The 16,229-nt window shown below is 40.7% G+C and overlaps 1 protein-coding gene across 2 annotated transcripts in view; it reads right to left on the reverse strand.

Moving 5' to 3' along the window:
• Nucleotides 1–16,229, reverse strand: part of DNAJC13 (DnaJ heat shock protein family (Hsp40) member C13) — a 55,122-nt gene that overhangs the window by 1,488 nt on the left and 37,405 nt on the right. For both annotated transcript variants that reach the window (XM_064444128.1, XM_064444127.1), the window contains 19 exons: nt 15,224–15,408; nt 14,626–14,700; nt 14,323–14,442; nt 13,282–13,461; nt 12,195–12,362; nt 11,461–11,574; nt 11,016–11,132; nt 10,290–10,467; nt 9,124–9,215; nt 8,666–8,765; nt 8,131–8,205; nt 7,854–7,966; nt 7,266–7,435; nt 6,860–6,902; nt 5,770–5,943; nt 4,546–4,725; nt 4,158–4,298; nt 3,575–3,718; nt 2,684–2,783 (listed from right to left, as the gene is read on the reverse strand). In XM_064444128.1, coding sequence (XP_064300198.1) covers nt 2,684–2,783; nt 3,575–3,718; nt 4,158–4,298; nt 4,546–4,725; nt 5,770–5,943; nt 6,860–6,902; nt 7,266–7,435; nt 7,854–7,966; nt 8,131–8,205; nt 8,666–8,765; nt 9,124–9,215; nt 10,290–10,467; nt 11,016–11,132; nt 11,461–11,574; nt 12,195–12,362; nt 13,282–13,461; nt 14,323–14,442; nt 14,626–14,700; nt 15,224–15,408 — 2,469 coding nt within the window. The remainder of the gene's footprint in view (nt 1–2,683; nt 2,784–3,574; nt 3,719–4,157; nt 4,299–4,545; nt 4,726–5,769; nt 5,944–6,859; nt 6,903–7,265; nt 7,436–7,853; nt 7,967–8,130; nt 8,206–8,665; nt 8,766–9,123; nt 9,216–10,289; nt 10,468–11,015; nt 11,133–11,460; nt 11,575–12,194; nt 12,363–13,281; nt 13,462–14,322; nt 14,443–14,625; nt 14,701–15,223; nt 15,409–16,229) is intronic.

The raw sequence follows: 16,229 nt of genomic DNA on the forward strand, positions 1-16,229 counted from the left end.
GGGATGGTCAGTTCTGCACTGCAGACAAAGCCTGTCTCCCTCAAAGCTCAGAGTTTAAGTTACAGACACAGAAACATTCAAATGCACGCAACAAACTCATGTTGCAGCATGAGACGTCTCAACAGCAACTCTTATCGGATTAATGACTGCAGAAAGCTGCCAACCCGCAACACGTTCCTGCATCAGTACAACGATCAACCTGGCACGAGGCCTTCAGCCTACACTGCCAGTCTTCAGCATAGTAAGTTCTGCTGGGTCCTTTACTCTCCTCCCCGGAAGTCACCCTCACTACGTTCTCCTAAATTTAGTCTCCCTTCCTTCCCCACCCTCCCTCCTCACGCTACAGCCCAGAGCCAGAACACCAGAGCATGGTTTGTCTCCTTGCCAACAGTCCTACTGCAAGCAAGGGAGCAAAGCAAGCAGCTTCTTTGGTGCAAAAAAGCTGCCTGGCCTCAGAAGGGGACTTCTCTTCGCCAGCCCATCGGGGGCATCTGCCAAGACCCAGACCCACTTCTACACGTCCTAGGGCAAAAATCCCACTAGTTCTCTCGTCCTTAAAACTCTTCCGTTATGGAGGATTCGTAACATACTTCAGAAGTTTAGTTCATTTGTAGTACCAGCAAGTATCAGCCACTGCAGTTGTTAGTTTTCTGCTGCTGTGTGCTTGAAGACGACAAGTTTATCGGTGCTTTGCGGTTTGGGACCACGCATTTCTTACAGGTCTATGACATGCATCTATTACTTGGAACGCAGCAAGTGCGGCGTGCATTTTGCAAGGTGGTATCTACCTGCTTTAGAGAGCTACACAGAAGTTAGCAAGCTGCCTGGCAGAGCAGATCTAAAGCCCACTTCTCAGGTGAAGGGGACTGCTGCCAGTTAGAAGGGAAGGAGAAGAGACACCTGAGGGAAGAGAAATAAGCAAGGGAAGTTTCAAGGGAAGTGCAAATAAGCAAAGCAATTTGAAGCAAGACATAAGGCAGAATACAAGGTAAGGCAGATTAAAAATAAAGCTTGTAGTTTGTTTTCCATCTATACTTTGCATTTGTACAGCATCTGCATTCTACATTTGCAAGCACTTGAACATTAGGCAGTTTAAACGCAGCACCGGCCCTAAGGCAGTTGGATAGCTGTGTTGCCCCCAGCCTCGAGCCTCACCATGCCATGGCTTCAGTTCTTCGCCAGCATTCACTTCATATTTCTAATTTATAGTATTTATGAAATACCAAGGAAATTCAGTACCAACTGAATCAAGCGCTCAAGTGTTCTTTGTCAAAGCAGCATCAAATGGTGCAATAAACAGAACTCCTGTTCAGAGCTAAAGCACAGAGTCTTTCCTGCACGGAAAAACACATCAAGTGTTGCAATATACCTGCTCTCACAGTATTAAGCATCTGCTTCGAAGTTGTCCAAGTCCTGACCTGAAGGCTCTTGCTTCATTTTCTCAAGAGACACACTAGTATCTTGCAAGAAAAAAAAACCACTTTCCTATCTATATGGCCAGCTGATTTATACCTCATTAATTCAGCTACGCTCAAAAGCTTTACCAAGATCCCTGTTTTGGGTTAGATGAGAAAGTTCCATGCGGCACATGGAAGCGTTTGTATTGACCTGTCCAAGGGCTTTAAAACCTTACCTGGGAGACAAAACTAAAGACCAAATGACAGCTATTGAGGACTCAGAAGTTTGCATCACATGGTGCTTTAGACAGAGTTCGCTGCAGTGTCATTACATAAAATATTTTCAGCTATAGCAAGTAATCTGTGATAGCAGGGTTTTGGAATGTGATACAGCAGAATGTAGTCACTAAAGATGTGTCTACCAAGCGCTGCACATGAGTGAAGGAAGAACCACGTTTTGGGTTGCTGTGATTTAACTGTTGCAGGATTATGTTCACACCTTGCCATTACCAGCAAGGAACTTCACGAGCTGCTACCCTTTGTGTGCGCACAGCATGCGGCACCTACAGCTAGAATGCTCTTCTACGCTGGCTAGTGGGCTGAGGTGGCACCCTGGGGTGCCACTTTAGTCTTGGTGGCACCAGCAGGGACTCCCCCAGGGCACACCACAGGAGCGGTCAAGTATACCCCGCACGCTCCAAGCAGGGGTGTGAGGCCCTTCCCACCAGAGAAGGGCCCTGCCAGCGCACAGAGCCTGGCTGGAACACGGCCCCACACTCTGAGCTGTTAACATTCAAAATAATACAACTATGTGCCTAACGCTAAAGCAGCCTAATTCACATGACAATTACTACAGACAAAGTCTAAGTGATTTTGAAATAAGTTTCCTCCTCCTCCAGCCTTGGAAAACAATTTTTTCTAGACCTAAACTAGACCGATCCTGAGAAAGCTCGGAAAGTTTCTGTAATCAGAACTAATGGATGACAACTCTGCCTTATCGCTACAGGGTACTTGCAAGAATTGCAAGTGTCCAGATTCTGTTGCTCTGGTATTTTAGAAATAGGTACAGCAAAGACTATCTAGAAAAATACATTCAACCACAAAAGAAGAGTTTGGCTTTTAGTAAGTGGTTTTAAAACTTACTGTATTTTTATAGCATTGAATGTTGAGGCCACATGATGGCACTAGATCCTGAGGACAAAAAAAAACTCTCTCCAGAGTCAAGCCTGACAATTAAGTAACAGTTATAGTACGAGTCAGAACATAACTAGGAAAGTGCTGCCAACCTGTGAGGTATCCTGCTGTTTGTGTCTCAGAAATGAACAAGTCATGTTTCTGATCCTTGAAGGCACTCCACACAGAGGAACGAGTCAGAATTTCATTTACCTACAGCATTTGAAGAGATAAACACAGTGAGCAAGTGACATTTGTCATGTTCTAGGAGAACAAACTCATTTTCTAGAACCAAGCCATTCTGAAGGGATCACCAAGTAGCACAGCAGTAGTTTAGGCAGCAATACAGAATTGCAAAGTTCCAAGGAGATTGTAGCAACTTGCTTTTCCATTCAAATTGTGCAGCTGAACACATAATACAGAAGGCTTACGAAGAAGTCATTTAGCAGCTTGACTTTCTCCCTCATTCCCCAGTTAGGCGCCAAGGAAAAGCAACCCTGCAAGCAGCCACTTGCCTTGCGTCTCGAGCTGAGGTAGAACAGAACTTTTCCTGTACTACAGTGAGATAGGGCCAACTTGGAAGGAAACTAATGACAGGTCTTTCCTCCCTTTGAGAAAGTTTAACACAAGGGTACGGGAAGGGCACCAAGAACTAGCACAGTTAATGGGACAGATTTTACCACCTTGAATATGGATCTCTAACACCCCTATAGATGTCTGCAACAGCACTTATCCAGGAGACAGAGACATTCACATTTCTAAGAGTAAAACACTCCTGCTCTTGCAATTTGTCTTTTGCATTAGTGCTCTTCACATGCACTGAACCAATGACTTCTCCACAAGAAAGAGATGGAGATGTCCCAACCCATAATGATTTCACAGTTACACAATGTTAACATTTCAGGTGGGATGATGTACGTGACAGCCATAAGATTAAACAAGGGATGTTCAGAGTTTGATCTTCCAAGTGTACAAAGCCCAGTTAAGGACTTGTTAGGACTTACCTGTTCTCCATACTGCAGGCTGCGAGACATGGATTTCAGAGTTTTAACAATCTGAGCTTTTGTTGCAGATGGGCTTTCCAGGTTCTCAAGACCAATACCTTCAAGCAGCTTTAGAAGATACGGGACCAAATCTGCTTTCAAAGCCTGCAAGCATACCCAAGTGAGTTGTCTTAGCGTGGACGAGGAAGCGCCATACCAATGTTAATGTTACTAGCAGTGTGAACAAGTACCAACAGCTATTACCAAGTACGTTTAGCAAGTCAATTTCTCCTCACATAAAGAGAAAACAGAGATACCAGCCAGCAGTTCTGCTCTGTCCAGGCATAAACTCAGTTGAATTAGCTGGCATTCCTAGGTTACACTTTCTCAGCAGACACAAGCCAACACTATCCTATGCATTACGCTTCAATGCTCGTGTAGCCTCCTTCAACAGGCCCACGTTTTGGATAAAGGACTGACTTCTGGCTTCTCCAACATGAAAAGCCTCCTGGACACTGAATTTGAACGGTACCTCTGTTATGAACAGTGAGATAGCCAAATATAAAACTATCATGTTTTTACAGACTGAGAATATACTACTTACTTGGGCTACTAAATCATTTTGTTCCTTCTGAAACATTCGATTAAGTGCTTCACAGGCTACACCAATTATATCCAATCTCTTTTTCATTCCATTCATGAGAGGGCTAATGGTCTCTAGTGATGCCATTGCTCGAACACAAAGCTACAGAGAGACAGAAACATTCAGAGTACCCAAGCTTGACAGTTATGGCAGATATAGTCCAGCCAAGGCCATCAATTTCTCAGTATCTTTAATCTATCAATTCCACATTAATTAGCTATAAGTCCCTGCTCATCTGGTATGCAGTATTTATAGTCAGAATAATACCCTTCTAGGAACACTACTAAGCAATACAAATCACTCCAGTTATGCTTTTCTCTCCCCTCGAGCACTTAAAATGATTCAGTACCTCATTGTCAGACAATATGTGCACGACACGAATGGCACTTTTAGGAATGGCATTGTTCTTGTGATTCATAGCTTGGATTATCTTGTGAAGGTGACCAAGTGGAGGAACTTGATCAGCTAGCTGAGGCTGGGCACTGAACAGGCACACAGTTGCTGTGGTAATGGTTTCTAAAGTTTCCCCCTGCAGAAAACCAAAAACCAACAGAAAACGTAACTCAGTAAAGCCTTACGTATCACCGTAACAGTAAATTTCTCACTTGCTCTGCATTATAGATTTTTTCCTTAATGCTTTTATCATGTCACTTGGCTCTGAAGGTGTTAAAACAGGAAGTTTTGGACCTGATCATATTGTTCTATAGTGGCAGACAGCCACTAGTTTCATGGAGACAGATCACACAGAAGTTTCTAAGCTCTGTTTCCAGTACCTAGAGAAGCCAGCGTCTGGCTGCAGCCTCTGCATGCACAGCAGCACACGTGCCAACTTGCTCGGTGGAAGCATGACAGCACAGATGTTTAGGCTGACCACCTGAATGCCTTAACGGGTTCTGCAGCCTGTGCAGCAGCACTCACCACACTTGCTGTATTCTCCATGCCTACACAAACTGCCCTCACATCCTTGTTCCAAAGATGTCCGTTTTACTCAATGTAAAAGTTAGTTGCCTCCCTGCAAGTCTAACCCAGAATCTGTCTGAACACTGTTTAAAAATCAGTTATTGGTAATATCATTAAGATATGACTTAAACATTGTTCTCATTCAAACTGTAACACATTAGTTCTACCGCGTTACACTAGTTGTTAGGTGGCAGCCTTGTACAGGTCACATAATTTACACCAGAGCGGGAAGTTAGTGTTGCAGAAGGACACCAGAAGTGTCAAGAGCTGAAAATTTTCAGGGCAGTGCCAAACAAGTGCCATTTTCTTACATTGGTCAGTCATGGAATAATTAAAGACACTTCATTTGTTAAGCCTCATCTCTACCACAAAATAAGCCTCTGAGACTTACTGAATCTAGTTCTGTGGCTTCAGGGACTTTAAAAGCACTGATTCATGTTCAGAAGTTGCCTAAACGTATCTACATGCTTTTACAGAGAGTCAGAAAGCAGACAAAAAATATCATTCATGTTGGGAAGAAAGTGTGAGAATCTAACTTAACCAGATACTAAGAGACTGGCAGCTTAAGCCTGCTAAACAAATTCAAAGAGCAGAATCAGAAAAATCATCTTACATGGGGGTTATTTTTCTCCAGTAGTTCAGTAAACTTTTCCAACAGTGCAATGAGAAATTCTCTTGGTTTCCGTAAAACCCAGGCCGGCTGGGCAATAAAAATCCTTAGGAAGACTCCCCCCACTGAAAGTTCACCTTCTGCCTCACCATATACCACAGCAAAGTCTTCGGGCAGCTGTTGAATTGTAAAGTAGAGGGAGTTATTGGCAAGGGTATTTGTGAGAGCTGTAATTGTTTCTTTAACATCACGACTAAGTGGCAAGGCCACTGAACTAACTGTGCTCTCCAAAACGGAGCTGTGCCAGATCAACACACACTTCATCTTGAAGAAACATGAGGTAAGAAGTGAGAGTAGAAAGAACAGTGCAGGCAGTACTACTAGAGTGGACTTCTCTTTCAAAGAACACATGTAACTTGAGTCTACAACTATGCTAGTGGTAACAACTACTTCAAGAAAAGTACCAGCAACAAGGCTGATAAAACAGCCCTTTCCTTTCTTTCTTGCACACCTCAGGGGAAGGTTTCGCACCATTAACCTAGGAAAGCTTCCAGTTTACACCTGCATCAAAATAGCCATCCTATATGTTTAGAAGTTGGTTTAATGTCAAACTAGACCACTGTTGGGAACAAGTCAAGCCTGGCTTTTCACAGACATTGGGAAATACTACAGAGACTGAAACATCTCACTGATTGACCTGATGTGATGGAATGGCTCAGGACAATATAGCTTACTAACATTCCTAAACGTTTACCAAGAGTGTGTTTATGACAGCAATGTAATAAGTCATAGGACTTTTCCCAGCAAATGGGTATTCTCCTTTGTTGCCGACCTCTGGTAAGTTTTAGAGTGACTGAACTGTCACGAAAGTCAGAGTATTACTGGCAAAACCACTGCCCATAAAGCGTCTGATTTCAAGGTACAAGTAGTAATGAAAGCCTCAATTCAATACGAAAACAGTTATGTTAGCACAGCAGCAAGTTCCTGTTGGTACTTTAAGAAGAAAGCCTGTCAGAGTTACATACATTAATACAGTATCAGCTGGTTTATATTCTCCCTGGACACACCCAAAGCAGAAACAGGATACTTTTACCTTCCAGTTAGTGTCAGGGTTGTCCCTCTGAAGTTTAAAGTGCCTTTAAAAAGAAAGTAAGTTTTAACAAGCAGTAAAAGAAGCAGTCGTCTTCCCTCCTTGACACCTCAGTCTCCCTCTGTCACTGTGAAGTAGTTCCAGTTTCTAACCCCCATTTTCTCCTCATTGTAGCCCCCTCCCATCTTCTAGCAGCGAGCAAATACCTGGATTGTGCAAAAAACCACACTTGCATCTCTGAGTTACAGGTAAAATACACAGTGAACAAGTCTCTTCAGTAAAGTCTGGCTTGCAAGGATTCTACTTTTCACAGGGAGAGCCCTGTCCAACAATTCTGTAGCAACTCTGGTTTACTGCCACTAAGAGTGCCTCAGTCAAGGAAATAATTAGCCAGTAGGCCTCCACATACTCAAGCATCATTTCTCGAACTGTTGTTGATACTCTCTCCCTGGAGTTATCATTCCAAATTAACTCAGGATTTTCATGAGTTCCCTCAAAGATATGAACAGCAGCTTCAGGGTTGTCCCTCATGGCATCCATGAAGACTCCAGGTAAAAATTTCATTAGCGTAATTCTAACCTAAAAAGGATGAACAGAATTGATATTTAGTATACCATAAACCAAACTGACAGAAAAAGAACGAACTCCAGGAAGCCTCATTATTTGTAGTTCTATGGCACCAACTGCTAGAACACAATATCACCAAATAAAATAGTGCTATCATTTTAAGTAGCAATTGCCAACGATAGCTCTGAAATCTAGGTATCTAACGTTAAGGTCATTGCAAATGGAAACAAAGCTGCTTATAGTAGTTACAATAAATACAACTCCTTCTAGAAGTCTGCTCACAGATTAAGAGTTAACCACTTTGGAAAAGCCAGATTGCTCTTCACATCAACGTTTCAGTCACAGAAGAGGTGGTTTTTTTGTTCCATCATTACAGAGAGGTTGGTAATATCAAGCTAAGAGTTCCAACAAGAGCTGTTAAGATTCTTACCTTTGGACCCACCAGCTTATCTGCAGTCATTTTGGCAAAGAGCTCTGCTGTTTGGGCTCGGACCTGTGGATGAGTTGAGTTGCAAAACATATCTAGTAAGTAGATTAAAGCACCTGCACAAAGAGACAGAAAAACACTCAAATTTTTTTCTGGTCACAAGTAGCACGAGTGCACCAATTCCACACCAATTGTTCTGAAGGGAAGAATAAGATTTAGCCACTGTATTTACTTTAAGTCCAGTGTTGCAGAAACGTTTGCTTCCAATGTAGTACTGTACCTTTTGCCATGGCCTCTTTAATTATTTTTGTGCTAGATGTCAAAGCATACAAAGTTTCAAGGACGAGCTGCCGACCTGTCAATACAAAACACATTAAGAATTTGTGCCATATAAACTAATCAAAGATGAACTAAATTGATCTTAACAGAAAGCTGAATCAAAACGGCAATAAAACTTATGGGAAGAGCTAGTTAGAGGTACATATGCAATTGCAAGCTTAGGGATTTCTGGCTAAATTCAGTTAGTTAAGGCATGACAAATCAATCACATGTTCTAGTACAGCATAGCTGATTAACTAGATGTTTCCTACCTAAACTCCCTAAAAGAATTAGTCAGTGAAATACTACGCAATTCAAAAGTTTCAGCTGACACATTTAAGACAAACAGGTTACACAGAACATTTTTTTTTTAATCATCCCCACTGAAATGCTGTCTTAACCTAAAACTCAGTAGTAAGCTCAGCCAGCTGCATTCTAATTAATTTCTGAGTTGGAAACCCTGTGCCTTGCAAGGCTAAGCATTATATGGTACATACTTGAAGGTAAGGAATGCAGGAGTGCCAGTAAGTTCGCAAGAACCATTGCCTCAGCAATGTTGTTAACACATTCTTGGTTACTTGTTACTATGTTCACTACCTGTAAAAGATCAGAAGCAACACTTGATTATATTCCAGCTGTTAAGACATGGTCCAGAAAATGCAATGTATGATGAAGTCAGTCACCTCACTGGCCATAATAGCTAGTATTTACAATGTTCATTCCTGCCATCAAATTGTCTTGTCACCTCAGGGAAGAAAGGAGCAAAGGCACAGGCAAGAAGCTATCACTCGTTCCTCACAGGAGGAACTGGCACCTTGGAACCCCAGTCTTGCTACTTTTTAGGTGCTGCTTTAACAGTTACACAATCAGGTTTGTTTATGCTGATTACGTACAGCATCTAGACAGAAGGGTTTGGGGGTCTTTTTGGTTGGTTCGTTGGTTTGGGTTTTTTTACCTCCAGAGCCAGCTGCTGCACCTGGCCAGCTCCATGAACACGCAGAAGGGAGAATATCAACTTAAAGTGACCTATGCATTCACACTCAGAACCTGCAAGAGACCAAATAAGTTATTCTCTTCATGTTAACCAAAGCATCCACTGAAGGCCATCCCAAGCCCCCACTTCACTATACAGAAGTCTGTTAAAGGCTACGTGTCTGTACGTAGTCTGCCACAGTAGTTACAACAGCTCCTATAGAGCAGCACCTGCTACAGAATTAGAAAATTATGAAGTCCCGACTATTAATCTAGCTTCCACAAAGTCCCAGGTTAATGTTTCAAAAAGAGAAGATACTTCCTCCCACTAAGGCAAGTAACTGAGCTAGTTCTTGGCCTATCTAGTTACAAGACAACTAAGCAAGTTCAGTTATTGTATTTATCATTGGTTATCAGTACTTCTTGTCTGCAAATACACGTGCCCTTTCTGATTCTCCCAGCTCAGAGTAGGGTTGCTATCTGCAGCAGCAACAGCTGCCTTCAGGGTAATAATTCCCAAATGCAGATAATCCAGTCTGAGAACAACCTAACCACCTATTATTAGAAGCCATGATAACACCACGAGTTGCTTTTAGAACTAACATATAACAGAGTAGGAAAACATTATAATCGCGTGTCTCAGGCTTTTTCGGTCTGTACATTGATACCTGCTCATAAGTCTTTGCTACCCACTCTCAAGAGCATCTTCTCCTCCTGCTTTAGAGTAAGGCCCTGACACGTTTTTAGATGTTTATTAGTATGCAGGACTCAGCTCAAGAGAGTTCTTTTTTGCTCATCTGATGCAAGGAAGTTTAAAAGTCAGCTAAAGTTCTTTGAACAATTACAGAAAGTTTCATCCAAGAGGTTTAAGTCTTCCTGGCAACAGCAGGCTAGAATTTGAGTTAAAATCCAATGTTTCAGAGAAGAAACTTGAAAAGGCTTGGATTTCACACAAAACTTTAATACATCTACTGATAATGTTCTCGAAGGGGCAGGGGGAAGCAGGCCTGTGTGGCTTATCAACAGTGCTGAAGTCTGTTAGTCAGCAAAACAACCTTCCTTCCCACTGGAAGATAAAGACTGCAGCAGTCTGCATTTTTTAAGGTTGTCTACAAGAAAGCTTACCAGGGAGTTAATTTTTAATCCTACCTGGGTTGTGTTTTATCACATTTCTCAGAGCCTCCAGGGCCATTTCAACTCTCCGTAAACGATCTCCGTGTTGATTGGACTCTACTTTCCCAGTCTGCGTTATTGCCATTAGCGTATGAAGGTATTGTGCTTGTGAGCCTATGTAATCCAAAAGGCTTGCAGCAAATGCTTTAGGAAGCTTTAAATTAGAGACGAGAACATTTTTAGCTGTATGATGCAATGGTATTCACACCAGAAGAAAGTGTATCCAAATAACTTTTCCTACATTTGACACGTACCTTTCTTCCAGACAGGAAACACTTTTCTACTTAGATCACTAACATCTGAAGCATATTAACCCTATTTATCTCTAAACAAACCCTTAGAAAGCTGCCACTACTGCAACAGCATTCTTAAGATGTATTATTGTCCATACGTATAGGTGGACAGCAAAGCCACTAGGCAGAATCACTACCTCCTGGAATTACTGAATAAACCTGAGCGCCTGCAGTGCAAGCTTGTAAAGAAATGGCATTAAGCCATCTGAAGCAGCATGTCTTATAACAAACTCATTGTTCTTTTTAATTTATTCTACTCTGAAGAGATATCCCATAACACGCTGATCATGTTGAAGGAAATTTCCATAAGATTTTGTATTTTCTCCATTCTGTTTGCACTGACAGACAGAGAGGAAAAAGCAACATTCCAAATACTGGTTTCAATAGGAAAGTTTTAGCTACATCTCACCTCTAGTTGGAAGGTAGGGACCTCATTGTAGACTCTAACAAAAATCTCTCCCACAATAAGTTCCTTTGCATGGTCACTGAAGACAAAGTCAGATCCATAGCTCTTGTCACAGTCACCCTTTACGCAGAGATAAGCAGCACAAGCTCAGACAGAAAATAACCTTGTAGAAAGTATAAAGCTATAACCCAATTATGAAATAGACAATACTTAAACAGAAAACTTAACGCTTTAGCAAAAATCAGAAGCTCAGGCTAAAACATTACAAGAAATAAACAAGCAAACTCTTAGGTTTTTTTGTTTAAAGACTACTGAATGAAGAAAGTGACTTAGGAGTAGAAAATAACAGATACTTGTATTAACTATACCACTGTATTACAAGCAGCTGTACCAAAACACAAACTAGTTAAAAAAATAGTAATGGGATTTCAAGTAAAGAGTATCTTACTCTCTTAATCATGCTTTCTTGTTGAGATTCCAAAAACTCAAGTAATTCAGCTCTTGTCCCATTGTTCCAGATCAAGTAGGGGTTCTCTGTATTGCTGTTAAGCATCTTCAGAGTCTAAGAAATAAGGAATTTACATGGTGTAACACGTTTACAACTTAGTTCTGGATTATTATGCACAGTAATCAGTGTGTTTAATGATATAAGTTAATTCAGTCTCATTAGTGACCAGACCGACTTCATAAGCAGGTTTAAAGTGTCAAGTTTTCCACATACTGGAAAAACAGTATGCGTGAGTTATTTGGTACAGTACAATCTATATTTTAACTTTTCTTCATTCTGCTTTGAGCCACACTTACTTCAGATTCTCCTATTTTTTTAAACAGTGAACAGCAACTATCTGCAGCATCACTTTGCAGAGGACTTCCTTGGCACCATTAAAGAGAGTAGTTTAGCCTTTGCTCTCCATTGTCATTATATCCTTAAGCCTTCAACAATTACCTCAACTACTTTGCTCCCATAATTGTTTTGCAAATATTATTCTATAGGGTACTGTTCCCATCCGTAGTGTTTGAGGCTGAAGCAGTTTCTATTCCTTGCAGTTAACTCCAACTGCAAAGAAAAATTGCACTGCTGTTCTCTGTATCAGGTTGGTCTAAGAAAGTTCAGTGTTTTAGAAGCGGCCAGGTACTCCTTCCATAAATCACTAGAGAAAGTTTTGGCCAACAGATGCTTACCTCAGTAGGGCTGACCACAGCGAGCTTCCTTGCAATATAGGGTGTCAACATTCCAGCCAAGCTTTTCCTGATTGTTGGGTTTTCAGGTGTAGCTTGTTCTCCAGAGAGATACCCTCCAAGGCGGCTCAAGGCCAGGAGACTGAGCTTAGCAAGGCTATTTGCTACCTCCTGAAAAATAACAGACAGTTCTAAAAGCTAGAGCTTGTTGAAGAAATATTAGACTAGGTAGAAAGAGTTGTCCAACACTTCTGCACCAGAATGAACAGAACTGGTATACCCTATTTATCTCTATCACTAATTATGCATGATGTCTCATAAAACACTAGGTGCTGCAGAACTGCACAATACAATCACTGTGTTGTGGGCTGAATAAATGCAGTTAGACATGAACACTGATAAGTAGGAAAAACTGGGGCATCAAGATGAACTGAATGCTACAGAAGCTATTTAGCATAACAGCTTCTGACCAGACAATGGTTCCTGCTAGACCAATCAAATATCAGCATAATGAGCCTTTTATGACAGCGACACAAGAGTTAATAACTACTATAGACTGGTCAAAGCTCATCTCATGAAGTACCTAGGGAAGAAATGCCATACTAAGAGGGTCACCATTTAAAGGAAATGTAAGTGTGAAGCCACTTACAAAGCCATGGGGCAAAAGGACAATACAGTCCTAAAGCAGACATTATAGATAACTTCATAGTATCACTAGACAACCCCTTCAGTTGAGCCTCAAGAGAAAAGGACTTTTCCTTCTGATAGCACAAATATACTTTTTTACTGGTCACTGTAGATAGAAATCTTTTGCATTGAGTCTGTTAGAAACTACAGGTTTTGACAGCTTTAACATTTGAACTCAAAACATGGGCTACTCTAAAAAACTCAATGAACAAAAAACCCCACAAAACCCAAACAACAGTATTTACACTACTACACAGAAATCTCGTTCCAAAACTGCTCTGTTAACGTTACTCTTCATGTAATTCAATGATTCTAACAAGTGTTTTAATATACTTATTTTGATAATAAGAGATGGCAAGCAACAACTGTTGGTTTCTGAAAGCATGCGCCTTGTTAACATTACCTGGTGATTTGAATCTTCACTTTTCTGAATGCCGCTCTCTTCCAGCGTATAGTCATAGTTGAAGAGGTAACCCAGTAAGTACCAGAGAACTCCAGCTTGGAACAAGTGCGTTTGTAGCCAGTAATCCAACGCAAAGGAGCTAACACACTCCACTCCCAGAGAAGCTACTCGTGGTATGTTCTGAAGGAAGAAAAAAGTTTGCCTTAGTACTTACAACCGAAGAAAGCTGACTGGCTTCCTTACCAAAGACTTAAAGCCAAGAACTTGCTAATTCTAAGCATCACAGAGATGAAAACTGAAGTAGACAGAACAACATCTGCAATTGAAGTGGCTGGTTGCCAAGAAACATGGCTAATTAGGCGGCATCCTTCAAAGGAAGATTATTTGAACAGTTTATATGAATAGAAAGGAGCATTGATCAATTGGTGGAAAAACAAATTCAAGAAGGTGGCAGAAATTCCAGGTGAGCTTTTTATGGCAATACATGTGTTTTGCAGATACTTAAGAACAGAAACACCCACTGTCAATTAGTATAATCTGGTTTTATAGTCTCTTCTTTCCTATAGTCTTTTTCTATATTTTTCTGTTTTCATATGCCCATATGAAAAGTTCAAGACAAGCTTTCCTTTCTTAATTCAGATAAAATTCAGCATCTATACAACATAGGTTAAGTTCTAAAGAGTTAAAAGGCACCAGAACTTCTTGAATACTGTTCCCAGAGTTTATGCTGATTTAGGAGTTTATCTACTTACATGAGATCTAGCTCAAGTACTTTTATATGCTGACTTAGTACAGTAAACCGATTGGCTAGGCAAAAGTAGCTGAATCTTTATAGTGATTGCATTTTAAATCCACTATATGGATTCAAACACAAGTGTTTAGAACAAGGCAGAGGAGTTTTGTATCCCATAATGATTAGCTGCAACCTTACGGAAGGGTTTGATCAGTCTCTGCAATTGTCTTATCTCCCTTAAAAACATAACATTCCCCTAAACATTTAACAGTTAAATAGCCATTTAGGCAAAGGAAGGGAGCTCTTACCTTGCCATAATACAGTAGTCTACAGAGGTCCTTAATGATGTTAGGCATTTCTGTAATCTTCTCTCTGCACTCCTCAAACTGAGCAGCTACACTGTAACACTTACTAATATATCCACATACCTACAAGAAGCATTATTTTATGGTTGCAAGTGGAGGAGAAACACATAATTACAATCCTATTTCTTAAATATATATATAACATTATATCAATATTTTATATTATACAGTTGTATATTTATTATCATATTATATATATGATCTTCTGAGAAGCTGATACAATTAGTTAAAGTTGCTGCAACTTACCTGTACAGACATATCATCTGGTTTACTAGAACGAGTCAAGACTGCTACACAACGATTAAATGCTTCTTGCAATACCTGTGAGGATTAGATGACGCATAAGTTCAGTCACAACAGAAATTGATAGAGGCTAGCAGAAATTAAAAGTGGTTTTATCAGCTAATGTTTTATGGCTGAAGGGAAACATTTGACAAAATCTGCTGCTTGCTCAAAGGGTTTGCAGGAGCAAAATTCCTTGCAAGTGCTGGTACTAGCATTTGGTGCTTTAGAGTTGATAGATAAAAGCGAGCAAGTCACTTGAGCTATTCTTTCACATACAGAATGCAGAAGCTCTCAACAGAGTTTTGTAAAGTAGAGAAACATTGTATGTAGTTTGCTTATCCACAGTTCAAACAGACATGCCTAGGTCCAGAAAAGGGTGTACTCTGCAACATGCTTCTACTGCATCCAGAAAGAGACGGTAAGAATGGACAAGTGTCTCAACATGACCAAAAGTGATTCTCAACTGCATCCCATATCCTAGGCATTGAGTATCTAGGATTTTTAGCTGTAGAAAAGTTAGGCTAAAAAAATTCATTTCAGTAAGTTTCTTTCCATTTACCTCAATTCCACTTTCCCTTCTCAGCTCTTCTGCATTTAATGCTGAACAATTGACAGTATGGAAAGCAAGTTCTGTAGCAGCAGGCAACAGAGGAGATTCTTTGGAAAACAGAAGGTCATCTGATGTTTCAATGGTAATAGTCTTGATCAGCATAGGATAACCTGCATACTTATAAGGTTTCAACTCTGAAAGAGGAAAAAATCAAAGTTCACATACATGCAGCATCTAAGCAAATTAAACCACCACATAATTATCAGTGGAAGATATATCAGATATACAAGGACTAGGAGTCAAAGAATACGGGACCATGACTGAGCAGTCCATACAATCTGACTCCTTGTCACATAAGACTGTTCATGCTAGAAGCTGACAGAGCTTCATAGAAAGAGCTCATTTAAGATTAAAAAGACTTATCTCCAGCTCCGCAAGGCCCCAGGCTCAGGGCCTTCCAAATGATGCTTGTCTGTCTCCAGACAAACACAAGTATAGCTTTGTCTTAGGCGAGGATTGTCTAAAATAACCCTATAAGAACCTTTTCCAGTTTGACACAGCAATCGTGTTTTAAATATAATAATTTTTTCATCCCTTTCAGGTTCAGCAGTGCTAAAGAACAATTTCATCATTAAGTATGGAGCCGATCATGAGCCAAACTATGTAAGTCTACACTAACATCACAACTGACAGAACTATGATTGCATATGAGGTTCTTAGTTTACCATTAGAATGTAACACCTACGTAGCAAAACACTGTTGACTCTGCAACACTTGGACTTGCTGGCAGCTGCCAGCTAGGGACTGTAGTTAGAGCCCAGGGTTAGGGTACTCTAGCTATCCCTCTTCCCCAGCTGGGCTGTGAAAGAGGTAGTGTTGCAGTACACTCACCAGTGAACTCTAATCTTGCAGAAATTCTGACCAGTGTTATCTCATTTTCAATAGCCACATGAGTGTAATCTCATTTATATCCAGAATCTACCATCTGGGTGACTGAGTACTCATGAGGACTTTT

The sequence above is a fragment of the Phalacrocorax carbo genome, chromosome 2 (assembly GCF_963921805.1).
Source record: "Phalacrocorax carbo chromosome 2, bPhaCar2.1, whole genome shotgun sequence".
NCBI classification, from domain to species: Eukaryota; Metazoa; Chordata; class Aves; order Suliformes; family Phalacrocoracidae; genus Phalacrocorax; species Phalacrocorax carbo.